Raw genomic sequence first — 23,412 nt, forward strand, 5'->3', positions numbered from 1 at the left:
GGTGGGGGAAACATCAACAATCTCAGACATGCAGATGATACCACTCTAATGGCAGAAAGTGAAGAGGAACTTAAGAGCCTCTTGATGAGGGTGAAGGAGGAGAGTGGAAGAGCTGCCTTAAGACTAAAAACTAAAAAAACTAACATCATGGCATCTGACCCCATTTTGGCATGGCAAATAGAGGGGGAAAAGGTGGAAGTGGTGACTGATTTCCTCTTCTTGGGCTCCAAAATCACTGTGGACAGTGACTGCAGCCGTGAAAGCAGAAGATGATGGCGTCTTGGCAGAAAAGCGATGACAAGCCTAGACAGTATGTTGAAAAGCAGAGACATCACTCTGCCGACAAAGGTCCATATCGTCAGGGCTCTGGTCTTCCCAGTGGTCAGGTATGGCTGGGAGAGCTGGGCTGTAAAGAAGGCAGAGCACCAAAGAATTGATACCTTTGAACTGTGATGCTGGAGAAGACTCCTGAAAGTCCCTTGGACGGCAAGGAGATCCAACCAGTCAACCTCAAGGAAGATCAACCCTGAATATTCACCGGAAAGACTGATGCTGAAGCTGAAGCTCCGGAAGTTCGGTCATCTGATGCAAACAGATGACTCACTGGAAAAGTCCCTGATTCTGGACAAGATTGAGCACAGAAGGAGAAGAGCGCATCAGAGGGTGAGATGGCTGGACGGCATCACTGATGCAATAGACATGAGCTTGGGCAAACTCTGGGAGATGGTGAGGGACAGGGAGGCCAGGTGTGCTGCAGTCCATGGGGTTGCAAGGAGTCAGACACGACTGGAAGATTAAACAACAAAGAATTCATGTTGAAGCCCTAGCCCCAGTGTGATGGCGTGTGGAGCTGGGGCCACGGATTGAAGCCCCAGCCCCCGTGTGATGGCGTGTGGAGCTGGGGCCACGGATTGAAGCCCCAGCCCCAGTGTGATGGCGTGTGGAGCTGGGGCCATGGATTGAAGCCCCAGCCCCAGTGTGATGGCGTGTGGAGCTGGGGCCACGGATTGAAGCCCCAGCCCCCGTGTGATGGCGTGTGGAGCTGGGGCCACGGAGCTGTTGATTAGGTTCAGGTGAGGTCCCAACGGTGCAGCCTGCATGGTGGGATTAGTGCCCTTCTAAGGACAGACACCTGGCATCTTGCTCTCTCTCCTGCTGTGTGAGGGCACAGTGAGGAAGAGAGCCTTCACCAGGGGGCCAAACTGGATGGCACCGTAATTATGGACTTCCGTGCCTCCAAGACAGTAAGAAATGAAGTCCAATTATTCAAGTCACCAAGTCCGTGCCATTTTGTTATAGAAACTCAAGCTCACTAAGACACCACCACTATTCAATTATAAATACATAAACAGAAAGAAATTATGTTGTTCTTTTTTTTTCTGGAAATGTCATTTCTACTCCAATTCTCTGATGAAATTTTACACTAATATAGCGTTTATGTCTTTATGTTGAAAGTCTTTTATGTTTCTCTCTCTATATACATATAATTAAACACTAATTTTCCATTTCCTGTGATCATAGGCTTCAGATGTTAGAAGAGATTTTACGAGTTATTATTACTGTTACTACCATGTGGATACAACCATATGGAATAAATTTTTAAAGCTTTTAATCTTGAAATAACTATAGATTCTCTGGGAAGTTGCAAAAATTGTACAGAGAGGCCCTACGTCCTCTTCACCCAGGTTCCACCAGGGGTTGCATCTTCATCGCTATAATGCTGGCATTAGACAATTGACATTGATCCTCTGCGTGTGTTTAGTCCTGTGTTACTTTACCCCATGTGTAGATTGGTGCAGGCACCGCCACAGTCAAGGTGCGGAACTCCCTTGTCATCTAAAGGCCTCCAGCGTGCCACCCCTTCATCGTCAGACCCCTTTCCCATCAACCATCTCCTGCGCTGTAAAGTTTAGGCAGTCAGTCATGACTCTTTGTGGCCCCGTGGACTGCAGCCTGCCAGGCTCCTCTGTCCATGGGGATTCTCCAGGTCAATGATACTGCAGTGGGCTGCCATGCCCTCCTCCAGGGGATCTTCCCAACCCAGGGTTTGAACCCAAGTCTCTTGCATTGCGGGTGGATTCCTTACCATCTGAGCTACCTGGGAAGCCCAGCTCTGAACCTCTGGCAAATACTACTTTGTTCTTTCTATAGCTTTGCCGTTTTTGTGATTCACATTTAACAAGAATTATATATGATGTGACATTTTGAGATTGGATATTTTAATTCAGCTTAATTCCCCTGAGATACATGTAATACATACACATTGTTGCCTGTAAATAATGTAAATGTGGACACTTGTGTGTCAGTTTTTATGTAGAAATAAATTTCAACTTATCTGGAATAATGCCTAGAAGTACAATTTGAGTTGTATGGTAGAGTACGTTTAGTTTTTTTAGAAACTACATAAATCTTATCACTTAAAATTTCTCCTTACCTTCCCTACTTATAACAGAACTGTCTTAAATATTTCCTCCATATACAGTAAAGACCACATTGGAAAAATATTAATTTTTGCTTCAACTGTCAACTATAATATAGAAAATCAAGATAAAACAGAAAATCAAGATAAAACAGAAAATCAAGATAAAACAGAAAATCAAGATAAAACAGAAAATCAAGATAAAACAGAAAATCAAGATAAAACAGAAAATCAAGATAAAACAGAAAATCAAGATAAAACAGAAAATCAAGAGGAGGGAGTCTGTTGCACTTACTCACATTTTCCTCCTACTTTGTTGTTCTTTTCCTGATAGTTCCAGATTCCTTCTTTTATCATTTCCTTTCTGTTTCAATAATTTTGTTCAGCCATTCTTTTAGGGTAGGAAGAGGAACTAAAAAGCCTCTTGATGAAAGTGAAAGAGGAGAGTGAAAAAGTTGGCTTAAAGCTCAACATTCAGAAAAGGAAGACCATGGCATCTGGTCCCATCACTTCATGGGAAATAGACGGGGAAACAGTGTCAGACTTTATTTTTTGGGGCTCCAAAATTACTGCAGACTGCAGCCATGAAATTAAAAGACGCTTACTCCTTGGAAGAAAAGTTATGACCAACCTAGATAGCATATTCAAAAGCAGAGACATTACTTTGCCAACTAAGGTCTGTCTAGTCAAGGCTATGGTTTTTCCGGTGGTCATGTATGGATGTGAGAGTTGGACTGTGAAGAAAGCTGAGCACCGAAGAATTGATGCTTTTGAACTGTGGTGTTGGGGCAGACTCTTGAGAGTCCCTTGGACTACAAGGAGGTCCAACCAGTCCATTCTAAAGGAGATCGGTCCTGGGTGTTTTTTGGAAGGACTAATGCTAAAGCTGAAACTCCAGTACTTTGGCCACTTCATGAGAAGAGTTGACTCATTGGGAAAGACTCTGATGCTGGGAGGGATTGGGGGCAGGAGGAGAAGGGGACGACCAAGGGTGAGATGGCTAGATGGCATCACCGACTCGATGGACATGAATTTGAGTGAACTCTGGGAGATGGTGATGGACAGGGAGGCCTGGCGTGCTGCGATTCATGGGGTTGCAAAGAGTTGGACACGACTGAGCAACTGAACTGAACTGATGGGCCACAAATTCTTAGTTTTCATTCTGAGGCTGTTTTGAGTCACCCTTCATTCTTGAAAGATGCCTTCATTGTATACAGAATTCTGGGTTAACATTTCTTTCCCGTTAGCATTAAACAATGTTATAACTCTTCCTTCTGAACACCATGGTTTATAATGAGAAATTCACCATTGTTCACATTGCTTTTTCCCCACGAGTATCACAGCTTTCAGGCATTTTTATGTTTGTCTTTCACAAGTTTGACTCTGACACATCTTGGCTTGGATTTCATTGGGTTTCTGTTATTTGGGATTCGTTTAGTTCTTGAATCAGCAGGTTTGTGTCTTTTGCCAAATTCTGAGGGTTTTCAGTCATTGTTTCCTTGAACAGTTTTTCACCCTTTCCTCTCTTCTCCTCTGCTTTGGGACTCACTGCTGCTTTGCATTGAGTCCCTGGTGTGATGGATGGTGGAGCCAGGGGAGTCTTAATCTTAAAGAGTGCAGAGGGAAAAGTTGGAAGCTTGAAATCCAGAAGCTTGGAGAAGGGCTCTGCCCCCACACACCCCCAGCCACCCTTGCAGATGAGTAACTGCACCTCCACCTGCAAAGCAGAAGCCCGAAGAGCCACTGCCATCGCATTCTATCACAGGAGCCTCCTGGCAGCACAGTTCATGACCGCCGGCGCCATCACGGGCACCCGGCTGAGGCAGTGTTTGCCAGACTCCTCCACCGAAAAGGCCCTGCCTCCTCTTTCCATACTGTCCTCTTTGGAGGTCAAGCATAAGAGAGATGGGAAATATGGTACCCTCCTTGAGGGTGGAGCGTCTACACAAATCATTCTGCAAGGGAGACGTGTCTCTTCTCCCTCATTTATTAAGTTAGCCAATCATTTATTTAGACCAGGATGGTCTTAAACATTATTTATTTTATATTTTGGATGATAATTCAGTACAACTTCCCTTAATTGGCTGCTCGAATTGCTCCAGTTTTGGCCCCTGGGGGCTCTTGCAGTCCGTTCCTGTGAGCTCCTTTAACACACCCCAAACCACTGCAGGTTCTTCTGATTCATTTTTCACATCCTCATATTCTGGTGTTACAAGATAGTTCAAGTTCATCTTGCATATTTCTCACTCCAGTCCTAGAATAGCTGTTTTTGCAAGGAATGTCGGTTCCCTTTATGGGGGAATGGTTTAAGAAATCAAGATCTAACAAAAGGGCTGACAATATACCCATTACACTTAGCAACTGGAGTGATTTTGAGGGCATGGTGGGGCTGGAAATAAGACTGAGGTGGATTGAGAAAATAAGTGAGAAAATAGGAGTAGAGACCACCCTTTTTTAAGAAGCTTGGCATCAAGGGGTGGGAAAGGGCAGAATACCATTGTCTTCACACGATTGCTGTGCAAGTTAAGTCAAATCACACATATGAAAACAGTTTGTAAATCAATCATAATAGTAAAAGGAGGCCAAGCTTCAAAACGGATAAGCCTAATGCTCAGCCCAGCTCTATTACTTAACAACCAGTTTAAAAAGAGCTCCAGTTCCTCAGTCTCAAATGGAAATATTTATTCGACTTGAATTGCTGGCACCAGGATTAGTCTTACATATGAAAACACTACTACAGTGCCTCCAGTAAAGGAGAGTCACATACCCTTAGAGGAAGCTAATTCCCTGTAAACTGGACCTTGGAGGAAGAGGAAGAAAAGATTAGAAGCTGCATATATAATATTTAGTGTAAAAATTTTGCAATGTTTATACTCTTTCACCAAGCCTGAGATTTCTATATCTCTGTACTTTCACAGTTAGTTCTAGTTAATAGAATCCTTTCTAAATTTACCTATTGCTCTTAGAAGACAAGGGATTAACCCCTGGTATGGCATGGAGATATGAGGCTGAGGGCTACAGTCATCTGGGAGACAGAACACCCACAGGACATAAACCGCGATACCTGTTGGGATACTGGCCCTCGGGTTTGATTTATATATTTTACAAAATCTGTTACCAACCTGTTCTGCATCTTATAGCCCTAGAATTATCCTTGCGGGGTCATCGTTTCATACGATGTCTCCGTTAAGATATCTGAACTTGAAAATGGTTACTGTTTTCTCTTTGGAAATGTAATCACTAGTTTCAGAACATGCTGGTTAACTCATCATAAAAGATAGCTGCTTTTATGTATAAAAAAAGCTTGAGCCCCTTAGTGAAGATGGAAGCTCTTCATGACTCAGACTGAACTCCCCCCTCCAGGCACGGCTGGATAGGAAACAACTTGGTGAACTTGGAGATGGGCAATAGATTCACCATCTCAAAGCACTGTGACTAAGGTCTGGCTTCATCACGGGAGGCACACCCTGATAGCAGGACTGGTTCCTTCTACCTAAGCGGCCGGGTCAGCATCCTTTCATCTGCACCGTCATGCCGTGCTCTCAGCGTCCACAGTTCTGTTCTGGGTGAGCAGGCTTGTGTATGTTTCCGGGTCACGCTTGTACATACGGAAAACACAGGAAGAGGGACATAAAATGCACAATTCATGGAAGGTGTGCGGGGAGGACGTGTGAAATGCATTAGCTGCACTTATTTCATGCTCAGCAACACTCCTCGGTGAAAGGGCCTGATCCGCCTTAACAACCCCGCTGGTTCTTTGCTGTGACACAGACGGTGGGGCTGGGCTTCTCAGGCGGAAGAATCTGCCTGCCAGCGCAGGAGACGTAGGAGACGTGGGTTCGATCCCCTGGAGGAGGGCATGGCGACACTCCACTGTTCTTGCCTGGAGAATCCCGTGGTCAGAGGAGCCTGGCGGGCTACAGTCCATGGGGTCACAAGGAGTCGGACACGACTGAAGCGACTTAGCACAAAAGCAGATGACAGGGCCAGGTAGGAAGTATTTCCAATGTAATTTTCAAATGAAAGCTTTTCTTGACTGCACTGATAAACATTTCTGTGTTACCCCAGATGTACTCAGTCCAATGCTAATCCTACATATTCGGGTGGGGCAGCCCTGCATTTAGTCTGATTTGCTGAACAGGCTGTTGAGATTTAGAATCTCTCCATTAATATTCTGCTCCTTCTTGAAACTGGACATTCGGGGCAACATGTCTTACTCCCCTGAAGTTTCCTACTTTTTAAATAGAGGAAGTGAAAATTAAAACAGTTTTTAAAAGCAATTCATTTTGCTGTCACGTGCATTTTTTTTTTCCTTCCAGGAAAATAAAATATTGGAAAACTATTCTGAAGTCAGCATTGCTGGAACAGCACATTTCGAACAAGAATGCTGGTCACTATGCATTTCTCAAACCCGTGGTAGCTCTGGAATCTTTAGTACTTCTTCCCTAGTACTTAAGATTCTCAACAATCGTGGTCTAACCCATTTGTTTGGATTAAAAATTCTTCAAACTCATTCGTCCTTTTCTATCTCAGTGTCTTTGCTCCTACTCCTCTTTAGATGGAAAAAGTATCCATGACCCACCAATTGCTAAATGCTGAAATCCTTCCCATCTTTTAAGGCCAATATTCAAATATTTATTTTAAGCTTTTAAAATATCTCTAGCTAGAAGTGATATCTTTCTTCTGTCTCTAAGGCTCTGTATTTATATTTATCTTGGTGTAAAGTTAATTTTCAGTATACATTGGCAGCAGCCATGGTGAACACGGGGAGGAGTCAGCTCATTCATTCACAAATATTTATTATATATCTGAGGAGCTGAGACCCGGATTCAGCATTAATTCTGTCGCCATTCAACTGTGTAATCTTGGGCAAGTGATTTCACATGTTCATTTCAAATGTAATTATTTACAGATGATTCCTACTTGTCTTTATTCCTTACAATATCCTTAGAGACTGTTCGTTTTTTTGCGGCCTCCAAGAGGCCTGAACCTTACTTTCCCAGGACAATAGCACAGTGATGATTTCTTTCAGTGGATGAGTACGTTTCTTCCTATGTTCAGACAAGTATGTTAACTCTGATAGTCCCTGGGTGAAAAGGATGAAGGAGATACCTGGTACTTTTTCTAGGGATCATAGCTGCTTATTCCTTGCGTTTCCTATACTTTTCTATTGAGAAGAATAACATTAGCAAGATGGCTTCAATGCTGCCTCTTCCGTAGCAGTGTATGTAAATATTACAGAAATTGACAGGAAAACTCCAATGGGGTGGCGATTCTTCTTGTCCATTAGACAGGTAAACGTGCTGTGACTGTATATTATAGGCTGTTCTCCATCTGGACAAGAGTAGTGACTGGTGAATCTCATGTTTATTATATTCAAAACACCAGTCACAACAGGTTTTGGAGAATCTTATTTCTTCCAATAAGGAAAGAAAAAAAAAAAAAGAAACAGCTGAGAAGATAAGGAGAGGAACAAAAGATTTCAAAATAGTTGGAGTATGAGAGAGCAGTTTGCTGATAACTGTCAAAATCTAGAACCTGCAGTTACGGACAAAGCAGTTTCACTTCTGGAAATCCCTCGTAAAGAAATGCCAGCAAGAGAAAGCAAACATAATTGGTACAATGATTTCTATTGTAGCATTACTTGAAATAGCAAAGAAATAAACTATATGGACAAAAAAGGGAACGGAATACAATGTATGCTTTAAAATAAGGTAGATCTATGTGCATTTATGGGCTTTCCAGGTGGCTCAGTGGTAAGGAATCTGCCTGCCAATGCAGGAGACACAGGTTCAATTTCTGGGTCAAGAAGATCACCTGGAGAAGGAAATGGCAACCCACCAAAGTATTCTTGACTGGAAAGTCCCATGGACAGAGGAGCCTGGGGGGCTACAGTCCGTGGGGTCACACAAGAGTCAGATATGACTTAGCCCCTAAACAACAACATTATGCACTTCTGTAGAAAATTCTTAATATCAGTACATTACACTAAAAAAAAAAAAGACAAATTGTAAACAATACATCATATAATTTAACTGTTCTAAAAAAATTAAAACCAGCTATGTACATTTTACATGTTGGTTTAGATATAAATATATGCATACATATAAACTTTTTTCACGTTGAAAGAAATTTGAAAAGGCATGCATAAAATTTACGAATGTTCCTTCTGGGCTTTGGGAAGTAGGTACTAAAGTACAGACTTAACTTATGAAACCTCTGTTCTGTGTTTCTAAAAAGCCACCTCATAGGATTGTTGTGAGAATTAAATTTCGTGCATGAATAGTGACTGTGGGCTTCCCAGGGATTCAGTGGTAAAGAACCCGCCTGCCAATGCAGGAAGCTTGGGTTCGACTCCTGGGTGGGGAAGATGCCCTGGAGAAGGAAATGGCAACACGTTCCAGTCTTCGTGCCGGAAAATCGCACGGACAGGAGCCTGGCAGGCTATTCCATGGGCTCGCAAAGAGTCAGATGTGACTTAGCAACTGGACAGCAACAAAGTGACTGTAAAATTGCTGGTTTGCAGAAAGCACTAAATACATTTTTAAGTAAAAACTATTTTAAAAAATTTTAAATTTCATTTTAAATTTAAAAAATAAAACAAGATAAAATACAACTAGGGCAGTGGTTATATGAATTAATACCAGGGTTATGGGACAGTCTCAAGTCTTACTAAACAATTGCTGGGGAAGGAGCAGAGATTCGGGGGTTACGGGGATCAATCGCGCCCCCTGGTGGTTGACTGCCGCCTAGCCAGAATGTGGATAAAACAAAGGAAGCAATGCTTCTACCTTGATTTCTCACTCTGGGGAGAACTGTTGTAGCATCCTAAGGTCTTTTACGCCCATGACCTTAGCATCCTTAATCCTCAGACGCTACTTCTGCTGTTACCAGTTAAGTGGCAGGGACAATCCAGCAGCAGTACTGGTTAAGCCTATGCTTCTGCTCTCTCCGCTAGATTTTTCCCTCCTGGCCATTTCCCATCCTTCCAACCTCAGTCTCGGCATTACCTCCTTCATGCAACCTTTTCTCACTTTCACAGGTGATGAGACCCTAATGAGTAAAGTTAGCTGTATTGAGCAAATGTATGTGGATATACTGTGTATGTGGATTTTTTATATTTTATATATGAGTATATTTTTCAGTGAGCTTCCCCGATGGTGCTAGTGGTAAAGAATCCACCTGTCAATGCAGGAGACGCAAGAGACACAGGTTCCATCCTTGGGTTGGGGAGATCCCCTGGAGGAGGCCACAGCAACCCCCTCCAGCATTCTTGCCTGGAGAATCCCATGGACAGAGGAGCCTGGCAGGCTGCAGTCCATGGGGTCGCAAGAGCTGGGCACAACTTAGCTACTAAACCATCACCATGCTTGGTTTAATTCTCTGCTGTTGGTCTCTTGAAATTACTGTTTTTTTAACGAGGCCATGTATTTTCATTTCACTGGGCCTCATGCAACACATAACTTTCAGTTAACACTTATGACTCTATATTGTATATGTGTTTTCAGTTAAACTTGCAACTCTATTGTATATAATTATTATTCTAGATGAGGAAAGGCTTTGATTGACTAAGGAACTTTTTCAGGGCCCCGCAGCTGTTGTATTGTAGACTCAGAGCCTGCCTACTGGCTGTAAGAATTTCTCATGTGCATCAGGGTCACTAGAGGGCCTTCTGAAAGTGTAGATTCCTAAACTGCAGTCCAGGACTTACTAAAATCTGATTTTTAGAGGTATGGTCTTGGAATCTGCACCTTAAGTAACTCTTCCACTGGCTTAGAGAGGCGAGTCCGTGTTCGATTCATCTCCTGTCTTAGAACCTAGTGCAGGCCTTCACTCAGAGCAGTCACTTAATAAAGGTCATGCTGATTAAGTAGGCTTCCGTTGTGACACAGCTGGTAAAGAATCCACCTGCAACTCGGGAGACCCGGGTTCTGTCCCTGAGTTGGGAAGATCCCCTGGAGAAGGGAAAGGCTACCCACTCCAGGATTCTGGCCTGGAGGATTCTCAAAGAGTTGGACACCATGGAGTGACTTTTATTCACTCACTCATGCTGATTAAGTATCATTCAGTTACAGAAAGACCAAGTATTGCTTTTGTAGAAGAGCACCAGTGTTTTCATTTCCAGCACTTGGAGAATTTTACACAAAGAAGGTCTCGTCAGCAGCTGGACTACGGACCTTTTTGCTTCCCATTGAACATTCACATAGAATCTCTGGATATAAAACCTTTAAGATGGTGCAGTCTGTAAGGTTTCAGAAGACCTTTTCTGGCCAAAGAGTCAAAATCACAAATACACAGTGTTGTCAACTGGATATTATTCAACATGATACTTTTTACTGGGAATTTGATTCTTGAAATCAGAATTTAACAAATTAAATACTTTGCAGACTTGTAGGTCAGGAAGAAACAAAACACATCTAGAATGTTCATGATCAGATGGAAGCCTAAACAGTCATTTAAAAATGCTAGAAAAAGCCTTTGGCATGAAAAAATTCTGGTAATAGATATCAAAGATTAAATTATTTTACAGAGTGATCTTAATTCTTTTAAAATATATGAGTATAAAAATGTCAAATCATGGTGAGACTAAGGATAATTTATTAATTTAATGTAACTTAAATAGGCTTCTTATTCTTTTCGATTAGAAATAAAACAAAACTCTTTATCTTATCTGCAAATGCTTTTCTCCCTTAGCTTAGGATCCCAGGAATCACTGATTGCTTTCTCTCACTCGTTGCATCATGGGTCGAGATGCTAAATTCTGTCAGGTCTACCTAGCAATTGCATCTAACCACTGTCTTCTCCTTCCTATCTCTACTATCAACATTTTCAGTGGGAACGTTTAAAATAGCTTCCTCTATAGTTTCTCTGCTTCACGTCTCATTTCTTCAATGCATCTTTCATAATACCAGCAGAATCCTCTTCTTAAAATATGTAGCAGATCATTCCCCCTCAGCTGAAAAGTAAAAACAAGAAAAAGTAGCATCTTTGAAACGCTATTTGGAAAACCCAATGTCACATCGGAGAAGGAAATGGCAACTCTTGCCTGGAAAATTCCATGGACGGAGGAGCCTGGTAGGCTACAATCCATGGGGTCGCAAAGAGTCGGACATGACTGAGCGACTTCACTTTCTTTCTACAGTTCCTTTTGAAGAGGGAAATGGCAACCCACTCCGATGTTCTTGCCTGGAGAATCCCATGGATGCGGGGGCCTGGAGGGTTGCAGTCTGTGGGGTTGCAAAGAGACGGACCCGACTAAGCACCTAACACACACACATACACAATGTCACATCTTAGGGTCTCTATTTCTTACTAACAAAAAGGACGTGGGTGTTTGAAGCATGGAGCAGTAGCACACTTCCTGAAAAGCGTCCCTCGACGGGCTGTTGCTGATGGAGACAGGTGAAGCCCTGCATCAGGCCAGCCTCTCGTCTCGTCCCCAGCCACGTGCCTGCTCTTGTTGGGCTCCAGCCACGCCTGAGATGACCCATCACCCCCAAGTACACAGTCTTTTCATGTCTCACTTATGCAGTCTATTCTTTCAATCTGGTGCCCACTTGAAATACTGGTTCAAATTCTACCTTCTCTGCAAAATCTTTCAAAATCAGGATTAGTCATTTCATCCTCCAGCGTCCTCCAGTTGAATGCTCAAGTCTCTATTACAGCTGTTGCATAATTCTGTCAGCTTTTCACCCTTTGTGGACACATCTACCTGCTCCATTAGAATGTGAGTTCTCATTGACTCAGAATCATGTTATTTATATTTTGACTAACAAGTGATGGGGTGACCAAGTTTGTGATCCAGTTTGTGGAGGACTCTGGTAAAGAATTTTCCTGCAATGCAGGAGACCCCAGTTCAATTTCTGGGTCGGGAAGATCTGCTGGAGAAGGGATAGGCTACCTAGTATTATTGCCTGAAGTATTCCATGGACTGTATGGTCCATGGGGTCGCAAAGAGTCAGACACTACTGAGCAACTTTCACTTCTTCATTTTAGCACCAAAAGACCTGATTCTGAGAAAACTTGTGGGGCAAACTAAGCTGTTCAGCCCCCTAAAGTACAACACAACGCAAAACCTGTAGAGGGTTATACAGTGTCCCTGAGATAGTCAAGAACTTTTGATTAGCTTTTATAAATGAATCTCTAAAGCTTTCTTCACTGTGTGGATCTTAACCTATGATTCTTGGTTGATGTTACTGTGAAGTACTGAAGATCATATATCCTTGGTTATCCTACGTTGAGAAAATTTATTTTAAAAGATTAATGAAACTTAAAGCTTAAAAAATTAAATTAGTATTTTGAATATTAAAATATTTTAATCAGACAGCTAATTTCAAAAGATAGAAGTTGAAATGCTGCGGGGAAGTGTTGAGTAGGAGGGAAGAAAAACAAAAGAATCCAAGCCTACATTACACAGTCTCTTCATTAAAATGCTATAGGATTCACTCTTTTGTTTCCCAGCACTGTGTATAATTATAGTACACAAAACCTCCAGATCTTCCTGTGATTAAGCGCTCAAAAATATCCATTCCAGATTTTCAAAGCAAGTTTCACATATATGGTAATTATATCACACGAATGTACAGTTCTTGTACATTCATATTATATTTATCATACCACTTTAAATATAGGCCGTTTCTAATAGGGTTGGCTTAATCATTTTCAAAATGATACCCTGGGAATTTCCTAGTAGGGCAGGAAGTAAGCCTATTTGATGGCAGTTCAAGGAGCTAGACAGACACTTGACTTTGCAATTTGTTCTAAAAGAGAAGTAAGAAAAACAGTTTCAGAACTGCTGGACACCTGTCCTGCACACATACACCTTTTGTTTTGGTAATGTATCTCCAGGCACTAAAGGAAATCAGTCTTGGGTATTCATTGGAAGGACTGATGTTGAAGCTGAAACTCCAGTCCTTTGGCCACCTGATGCGAAAAGCTGACTCATTGGAAAAGACCCTGATGCTGGGAAAGATTGAAGATGGGAGGAGAATGGGACGACAGAGGATGAGATGGCTGGATGGCATCATAGACTCAATGGACATGGGGTTGGGTGGACTCTGGGAGTTGATGATGGACAGGGAGGCCTGGCGTGCTGCAGTTCATGGGATCGCAAAGAGTCGGACACGACTGAGAGACTGAGCTGAACTCCAGGCACTGTTGGGTGCTGGCCCGTCACATGAATGGTGGGACAAACCACAGACTGTGATTCAGAAGACCTAGGCTTCGGTGTGATTCCTTTGGTCTCCAACAAGGAGATAACACTATTCATTGTAATTAACTGTGGCCAAAGACTCAGGAATAATTGTGAGAGTGACTTCCAAGTCATAAGGTTGGGGCACCATAATGGGACATTTTCAATTAGGGGTGCCCATCTGAATAACCCGGGTGCCTTCCAAAATACAGGTGGGCCCCACTCCCAGGTCAGCTAGGTCAGAGTCTCCTGGGATAGGGATCAGGAATATACTTACATTCTAAAGGCCCACAGATACTTCTGATTTACTTGCCTTTTGACAAACTTTGGATGAGTGCAAGACCATCAGCTTTCTAGAATGATGGACCCACACCAGATGCTTTTCAAATCTCTTAATAATGCTCTGACTTTGAAATACACATTGATTCATTGAGCCTCCGTTTCTCTAATTTGAAAACTGGAGATATAAACCCTTCTTTGCATGGTTCTGATGCAAAGATGTAGGTAAAACATCTAGGTCTGATGCCTGATAAGAAACCTCAACATCTGGGGTCTGATAAGTAACTTAAATACCTGCAGATCATAAGACAGAAGGGAGCGTTGGAGACCATGGCTAATTGGGGAATGCAAGCCTTAATGAAACATATTTTTTAATACTACTGTAAAGACTACCCTGGTCACATAAAACACATCTATAGGAATGACATCTGGTTTTTAGCCCTAACATACCGTTCAATAAATAAGCAATCCTTAAGTACCATATATAAATTAATACAAGATACAAAATCCTGAATTGTCTGAAAGTATGTTTCTATATGCAGGTGTAGGATGCTGCTAAATACAGGATTATATATTGATTCAACAAATATTCAGTGTTCATTATTTACTAATGAGTCCAGATAGAGATACTTAAAAGAACTAGGTCAAAGGGTTTACCGTCAAGAGAGAGAGGAAGAAGATTAATTAAAACACGTCCATTACTAACAATACTAATACTACCAAAACTAGGCTTCCGTGTCCATTTTTGCATTAACATTCTACCCAGGTATCTGTGACTATCTATACATACTTATACACAGTTTTTAAATATCACTGATGACTAAAATATTTGGAATTTTAAGTAATTATTTTTAGAAACAGTATATTTTAACTAGATCGATATGGTAGTTTGTTGTGAAATAAGAAGGCTTGCTTAATTAATCTGAGGTTCCTTCCAGGTTTAAGATTCTATAGTTAGAAAACAATCAATCATGGAATCATCACATAAGAGGAACCACTGACCAAATGACTCAGAGTCATTCTTAGAGCATTTCTTAACATATTTGGGGAAAATTTCCATCATGTGAGATCGTCTCTCAACCTAAAAAGTACAAAACCTGGCAGCTTTCAGATTTAATTAAAATTGGACTTGCCCTCTGTCTTCATCACAGGTCAGCTTTTCCACACTCATCTAAAGTCTGAGCAAAATAATTCTGCAAAGCCTACTGCTAACATTTATTTCAAATCACTTTTTAGTGGTTTGGGCAAGTTCCTGCTCTTAAGTTTTCATTTCCTCTTCCTTAAAATGGTGATGACCAGAACTGAGTAAGACTTGTCTCTGAAGACTCCATAATCTGACTGGAATTTTCTTCCCTAGCCTCCCTTCCCCATTTCTCTCCTCTTTCTGCACAGCCTGCTCCAGCCAAAACTGACCAGTTATTATTCACTCAGCGTCCTTCCCATCGGCATGCTTCAACCCCAGCCTTCTCCAGAATCTCCAATTTCGACTCCATTTCCAACCTTGGCAACAATGTCGGCCCTTCTAGGAAACCTTTCCAGAATCTTCCTCAAAGAAAATGCTCGGGCTTTGGACTGAGTCAGACCCGGGTTCATATCTGATCTTCATTCTCACTAGTTGTTTCTTGGTGGATTCTTTTAAAACGTCAGCATCTATACCTTGTCTATAAACAAAATCCCAGACTACAGTGCTGTTAGAAGGCTAGATTGCATAAACAGGGAACACAGGGGCTAACAACACGTCTCAAGTACATCAATGATTACTTCCTGCCTTGAACTATAATCATTCCTTCTAACCACTTACTGGATCGTTATTTGGGAAAGACAATTTGAGCTGGATCCGTACTCTCATTCTTTACACCAAAATACATTTTACATGAATCAAAATTTTAAATGTAAACAACAACGAAAGAAAGGAAGAAAAGACAGGTGAATTTACTGATGCTTTGGAGTGAAGGCCTTTCTAAGCAGGATGCAATAATCAAAAGATTGTACAATAAAAAGACTGATGATAACTAAATTAAAAATTTCAATATTCTTACAGCAAAAAAAATTAAAAGTTAAGTTATATCAAATGGATGAAGGGCTAACTTTCTTAATTTATAAAGAGTTCTTGTATAGCAACAAAAAATGCTGCATACTCTAATAGGAAAAATAGACAAAGAATTTGGTCAGGTAGCAAATATACATGACTAGTAAGTGTGAAAAGATGTTCTTTTTTTTGCTAATAAAGAAATTTGAAAAGTGAAAGTCAGTCATGTCCGACTCTTTGCCACCCCATGGACTGTAACCTGCCAGGCTCCTCTGTCCAAAGAATTCTCCAGGCAAGAATACTGGAGCAGGTAGCTGTTCCCTTCATTCCCCTCTCCAGTGGATCTTCCCAAACCCAGGTCTCCCACATTGCAGGTCGAGTCTTTAGCACCTGAGCTACCAGGGAAACCCAAGAATACGGGAGTGGGTAGCCTATCCCTTCTCCAGGGGATCTTCCTGACCCAGGAATTGAACCGGGGTCTCCTGCATTATAGGCAGATTTTTTTTTTTACCAGCTGAGCTACCAGGGAAGCCCATAAAGAAATATAAATTAAAGCAAAGAGATAGTTTTTAACCTATTGTTAGGGTAAAAATTAAAAAGATAATATCTGATGTTGGTAGTGGTGTAGGGGCACAGGCCTTCTCACGCACTGTTTTGGGGTACAAATTGGTGCTACTTCTGTTGCGTTCAACTTAGCAAATTTTCTAAAATAAACAAAGGGACATTCCTTTGACTCACTCCTTGCACTGCTAGAAATTTAGCTTAGAAATAAATTCAAGACCTACACTATAATGAGTCAGAGCTAGTTGCAAAACTTTTTGTAATAGAAAAAAAAAAAAGAGTAGGACACCACTGAGCAACTTCACTTCACTTCACTTCTTCAGTTCAGTCGCTCAGTCATGTCCGACTCTCTGCGACCCCATGGACTACAGCACGCCAGGCCTCCCTGTCCATCACCGACTCCCGGAGTTTACTCAAACTCATAATAATGCCTGATAAATTGAGTTATAATGTATACCAAACATGGACTTCTGCACAGTTATTAAAAATGCATGACATGGATGAGGATATTTCTAACAGATATTAAGTGGGGAAAAACTGATGTCATCTGTGTGGATTGAAAGGTGGGAGTAGGGTGGGTTGAGTATGCATCAATATACATACACAGTGCAATTTTTTTTAGAAAAATAATAAGTAACTGAGAAGTGCTTACTTTTAGGAAGAACTGTGTGGGGAGGAAGGGGATAGGTAGAATAGAGGGATATTTGTATTATAAGCCTTTCTGCACCCGTCTATGGCCTGGATGTAGTAACCATAGCTGTGTATTAATCTAAATTATATGCACATGATAGTCGGCTCATCCTTTGTGGGTGTTTGTTCTCAGCTTATCAGCTAAGACAACTAAAGGGGCCCAAAGTTTTGAGCACTGGATATAGTTTATTAACTAGATTAAGAAATACAATTTATTATTGTGTAGAAATTCAAACACTTTTTAGAAAGAAGGGCCTTCACACCGAAAGACTGGAACCACTGGTGACGGAGAGGGATAAAAATAAGACATGTCTAACTATAATGGGCGGAGAAGGCAATGGCACCCCACTCCAGTACTCTTGCCTGGAAAATCCCATGGACGGAGGAGCCTGGTAGGCTGCAGTCCATGGGGTCGCTAAGAGTCGGGCACGACTGAGCGACTTCCCTTTCACTTTTCACTTTCATGCATTGGAGAAGGAAATGGCAACTCACTCCAGTATTCTTGCCTGGAGAATCCCAGGAACAGGGGAGCCTAGTGAGCTGCCGTCTTTGGGGTCTCACAGAGTCGGACATGACTGAAGTGACTTAGCAGCAGCAGCAGCAGCAACTATGATGGGAACTCCTTATTCTGTTGAAGGGGTAGGTGTGACTTTAAGAAAGATCTGTGATATTTCAATCCCACCTTGACAATCGATCTGAAAATGTGGCGTAGTACCTACCTTCAGTTCCAACAGCTGGAATGTTTCAAATATCAGCAGCACTTATCACTGCTTAGAATGAATGACTTAATCATGTTTATAAGTAAATGAAATCTATTTTCTAATAGTGAAAATGTGGCTCTATGCTCTTCCCTGGTCACTCAGACGGTAAAGAATCTGCCAGCAATATGGGAGATCCGGGTTTGATCCCTGGGTCGGGAGGATCCCCTGGAGAAGGGAATGGCCACCCACTCCAGTATTCTTGCCTGGAGAATCCCATGGGCGGAGGAGCCTGGTGGGCTACAGTCCATGGGGTCACAAAGAGTCTGGGGATGGAGTGACTAACACTAAGATAAGACAGGCTCTTATCAGTTCTCAGATTTGAATGCATTAAAACTTACAAACAACAGAAGTAGTCTTGAACTGCGGGCCAGCCTAACCCCACCTGGAACTCTTAGGGGTCGTTTGCAGTCACCCTGGCGGGGAGCAGGGGCCCCTGCTGTCACTTACGTCATGTATGTGAAAAAGGTGCTTAGCGGCTCCAGGGAGTGATTCCGGAAATACTCAAACTCTCTGCAGAGCTTTTTCCTCATCTCGGTGTCAATAACGGAAACAGTAAGAGGAGTGGCTTGATTAGCCAAGAAGTTGCCATAATCCGTGGTCTGGAGATGAATTTTCAGATCTGAAATTAAACAAAGCACCAGATCAGGTTAAATTTGGAACATGCATGAAAAAGCTTTACAACACTGACTGAACTTGCAGTAACTTTATGATCAATGCATATTTATTTACTGTTTGTTATTTATTTGATTGCACTGGGTCTTTGCTGCTGCCTGTGGACTCTCTAGTTGCGGTGACATTTCCTGCTGCCGAGCACAGGCTCCTGTGCATGGGCTTCAGTAGCTCCAGCCCCTGGGCTCAGCTGTGGCTCACAGGGCCCGCGGCACTCAGGCTTCAGTAGCTCCAGCCCGTGGGCTCAGGAGCTGTGGCTTGCAGGGTCCGGCGCACCCAGCCTTCAGCAGCTCCAGCCCCTGGGCCCAGCTGTGGCTGCAGGGCCCGCGGCGCTCAGCCTTCAGCAGCTGTGACTCAGGGGCTCAGCTGCTCCACAGCATGTGGAATCTTCCCGGATCAGGGATGGAACTCTGGTTTCCTGCACTGGCAGGTAAATTCTTATCCACTCTTCCACCAGGGAAGTCCGATAAATGCATATTTAATTATTACTACCTTATTCAGTTCAGTTCAGTCACTCAGTCATGTCTTACTCTGCGACTCCTTGAATCGCAGCACGCCAGGCCTCCCTGTCCATCACAAACTCCCAGAGTTCACTCAGACTCACATCCATTGAGTTGGTGATGCCATCCAGCCATCTCATCCTCTGTTGTCCCCTTCTCCTCCTGTCCCCAATCCCTCCCAGCATCAGAGTCTTTTCCAATGAGTCAACTCTTCGCATGAGATGGCCAAAGCACTGGAATTTCAGCTTTAGCATCATTCCTTCCAAAGAACACCCAGGACTGATCTCCTTTAGGATGGACTGGCTGGATCTCCTTGCAGTCCAAGGGACTCTCAAGAGTCTTCTCCAACACCACAGTTCCCTTAATATAAGGTCTACATATGATTTAGACTTGAATGTTAATCTCTAAAGCAATGAAAGAGTCAATGTTAAAGCAGATAATAAAAAACGACTTTTAATTACGTAAGAACTTAGAATCATTGAGCACAGTTGAAAAGAACATTAGAAACCACCTCGTCCAGAGATTGCAAACTGGTTTTAACTGAGCCACTATTTGGAAATGGTGCTAGGAAAACTGTTTGAGGATAATAAGCCTCCATCCCTGCTTGAAGGCAAAGAAAAGTTTATTACTAATATTTACCCTACAGATGAAGAAATTGAGTCTCAGTGGATCTAAATGGGTTTTCACATTCAAAAAACAAAGATCATGACATCCGGTACCATCACTTCATCAAGATCATGTTGTGAAATTGATTGAAAGCCAGTATCATACTTTAAAAAATATCTGTATTTTATTACCAATCAATTAAATCAGATTATAAATTATTCTGTTACAGAATTAAGTAACAGAATAATTGATAAAATGATTTAATTGATTGGTAATTATTTAACCTCACTCATCTGAATTTCAAAAATACCTGGATAATACTTCTGGCAAACCTCCTGTTCTGAACCATTACAAAGTCTTAATATGTTAACTCCAAAGAGGCAGTTCCAGTTTCTTAGTAGTATCTTTTATCTTTTGGTTCCTTAGGTGGTACCCAACACATAAGTGTCTCAAATATCTGAACATCAGAAATGTCTTTGGCACCATGTCGCACATGACTGCAGTCAGTAGAGCATCCTAGACTTTATTGTAATTTTCACGGAAACATTTATTGAGAATCTATTATGTGCTGTTACCACAGGAGACAAGACATATTCCTCATCTTCAAGGAAACTCATAATCTGGTGGAGGTAGAGGCAGGAAAAAACAGATGATGCACCCAGCTGAGTTCAGGGATAAAGATAAGAACCTTGATTCATGGGAACATAGAAAATGACTCGACGGATATGAGTTTGGGTAAACTCCGGGAGTTGATGATGGACAGGGAGGCCTGGCGTGCAGCAATCCACGGGGCCGCAAAGAGTCAGCCACGACGGAGCCACTGAACTGAACTGAGAAAATGAGAGCAAGACTCGGAGGGATGAAAGCAAAACAAACCTAGAAGAGTTTCCAGAAGAAGGTTAAGCCTTCAAGTTCTGTGCAAGAGTGCGAGGAAGGCACGCCATGAATTCGTACCAGTGGGGAGGGGCGAGAGATTCAAAGCAGTTCAGCACTGTTGAAGAGCTGAGTGGGAGAGAAGGAGGGGTAAGAAATGAAGCCAGAGAAATATGCAGGGGCTGTCCCCAGGAAGCCTTGGTGTGACATTCTTGATCCTGAGGATAGCAGGGAGCCCCCTTGGGTGATGAGCTAATCGCTCCGGGAGCTGATGCTCGAGGGGGCACTTGCATTCAAGTGGTTCTTGAGTCTCAGCAGACAGGCATTCTTCAGGGTCTGGAGTAGATCATGCATCAGAAGTGCTCTTCATCTGACTGACCGCAGAATTTATTTGCTCAATTACCTATTTAATTAGCTTACCTAAAAAAAAAGCATACTCTTGCACCATGCCTTGTTTGGCTTTTATTTTGACAGTTGAGACTTTTATACATTTTGACAGTGTGCAGTCTCAGCACGGAGAAATGTTTGCCAACAGGAGTGACACCAATGGTATTTCTTCCAAAACCATGATATATGGCTCATGTGACATATGTTTCTCAGCTGCCAGTGAGATGCTGAAATTAAATGTCTCAAGTGTTTCAGACCCTGCTTAAGCAATCTTGTAAAACTGTGGTTGGTGGACAGTTAAGTTAGAAGGAGCCTTGCCTCCCCACCCCAAGGTGATCCAAGGACCCTTGAAATCAGATCTGAAGAAAATCTTAGCTTGAAATATCTGCTCTGAGTTAATATCGTTATCTTTCGATGATAATGATCATGCTGATAGTTTTGGGGTCACATGTTTTTCCTCGCATTTCCCCAAGTGCTTATGTAAACGTGTGTGCCTACGCGCTCAGTCATGTCCAACTCTTTGCGATCCCATGGACTGCAGTCCTTCAGGCTCCTCTGTCCATGGGACTTTCCCAGGCAAGAATTCTGGAGTGGGTTGCCATTTCCTGCTCCAGGGGATCTTGCCGACCCAGGGGTAGAACTTGAGTCTCCTGCAAGGGGTAGAACTTGAGTCTCCTGCATCTCCTACACGGGCAGGGCGATTCTTGCTGAGTCACTGGGAAGTCATGCTTATCTTAATAGGTATGTGATAAACAGGGCTTTGTGGTCAGATAAATTTGGAATAAATAAGCTTCTTAACTGCAGGAACTGAAAGCCTTTAATACATTAATTTGAATGATTTCTTTGGAAAGAATTTGGTACAGAACTTCCCAAGCCACTGGAAAACAATGCAGCCTCCCACAGAGCACACTTTGGAAAATTACTCTTTTTTTATCCAGAGTCGTGTCGCAAGTGGCACTCTTTCTTTTTTATTCAGATGAGCAACTATTCAGATGAGATCACTGCCAACTAAATCCATTTTATAGGTCCCAAACACAATAGCACAATGGGAACAGTTTCAGCCATTAAAACAGATATCTGAGTATATCACACAGAGTATAATAGCATATATGCGTATGTGCCTGCATGCGTGTACAAAGAGTCATAATGTAAAAATGCTTCTTCTGTGGGTTGCAGTCACTGGGCTCAGGGAATTAGCTAAGATCTCTTGACTAGTGAGGCAGGAAAACTCGCTGGTTGCTATCTTTTCTCTGTTGGTTTGTTTGGTAGTTCATTTCTTTTTCTGTGCAGCTTCCTGTTGGGACTCTAAAAATGAATGTCCAGACTGTCACACTCCAGGTAGGTTTATGCCAAGGCAGCACCTGTACTTGTGAAGGATGCTATCTTTGAGCAGCCCCCTACCTCTTCCCCACACTCTGCTTGATGCTGAACTTATGGAAATTACCTGACCTTTCCAAACTCAGTTTTCTCACCTTCAAAATGGGTTAGAATGTATGCTTTTTGGGTTATTGTGTGGCTTTAAAAAAGATAACGTAGATGAGGACCTTTTTTGCCCCCTTACTTGCACCTATCTCCTTCCAAAATAATTTGATTCGATTGGCTAAGACTTTGATTTTTATTCCCTAAATCAGAATTTTCTTAAATAATATATTACCATCATACTTTACAGTTACTCAAATTTGAATAAATCTGTCAGTATTTTTAAAGCCAGATGCTTCTTCCTCCATTTTTGCTACGGTGCTGCCATTTTCATGGTGATGAAACTTTGAAGAGTTTTCTGCAAGTCCTCTTTGAAGATTTATTAACTCCAAATCCCCTGCATCGTTTCTGGGTATCTTCCCAGAGTTCCTCTGCTTATACCCCAGTTTAGAGTGACGATGTCATAAACCTAGATCCCGTGGCAATCTCGTTACAGATTCTCCCAGGTTTGTTTCCTTTGTGTACTCCATGCCTCAAACTTTCATCTTTCCTAAGAAACACTTGGATCTTAGAATGACCCTCTAAGTAGCGTGGAGCTACTGAATTTTAGGCCGATTAAAAGCAACTTGCAAATTATTTGTATTTTACCACTGACAGATGATTTTAACCTACAATATAAGCCTTAACAATAATTCCCATTCCATAGATGAAGAATCTGAGACTCAGAGAAATAACTTGTACATCTTTCCATGTATACAGGTATTTGACTGAAGATTCTGACATGACTCTCCTCACTCAATATTCTGAAGTTCCATAATTAGACCTTCAGTGGCCCTCGAAAATTTTCACAGCACAAACTCCTGCATTATTGTAATACTCTAGTATTGCAGGCAACCACTTTACCCCTCACCAGTATGCTTTTATGTTTTTCTACTAATAGTCCATTAATTCTCCCCGAGAGCCGAGAATGGCTTATCAGCTCAACTCCCCTGACCCCACCTCCAGTTCCCCATTTCATTGGCATTTTC

General features: G+C 42.2%; 1 protein-coding gene across 1 annotated transcript in view; it reads right to left on the reverse strand.

The window, feature by feature from the left end:
- Nucleotides 1–23,412, reverse strand: part of ATP6V0D2 (ATPase H+ transporting V0 subunit d2) — a 54,504-nt gene that overhangs the window by 21,066 nt on the left and 10,026 nt on the right. Inside the window, exon 2 of the mRNA XM_052652010.1 lies at nt 18,378–18,549. Coding sequence (XP_052507970.1) covers nt 18,378–18,549 — 172 coding nt within the window. The remainder of the gene's footprint in view (nt 1–18,377; nt 18,550–23,412) is intronic.

The sequence above is a fragment of the Budorcas taxicolor genome, chromosome 14, assembly GCF_023091745.1.
Source record: "Budorcas taxicolor isolate Tak-1 chromosome 14, Takin1.1, whole genome shotgun sequence".
Classification (NCBI taxonomy): Eukaryota; Metazoa; Chordata; class Mammalia; order Artiodactyla; family Bovidae; genus Budorcas; species Budorcas taxicolor.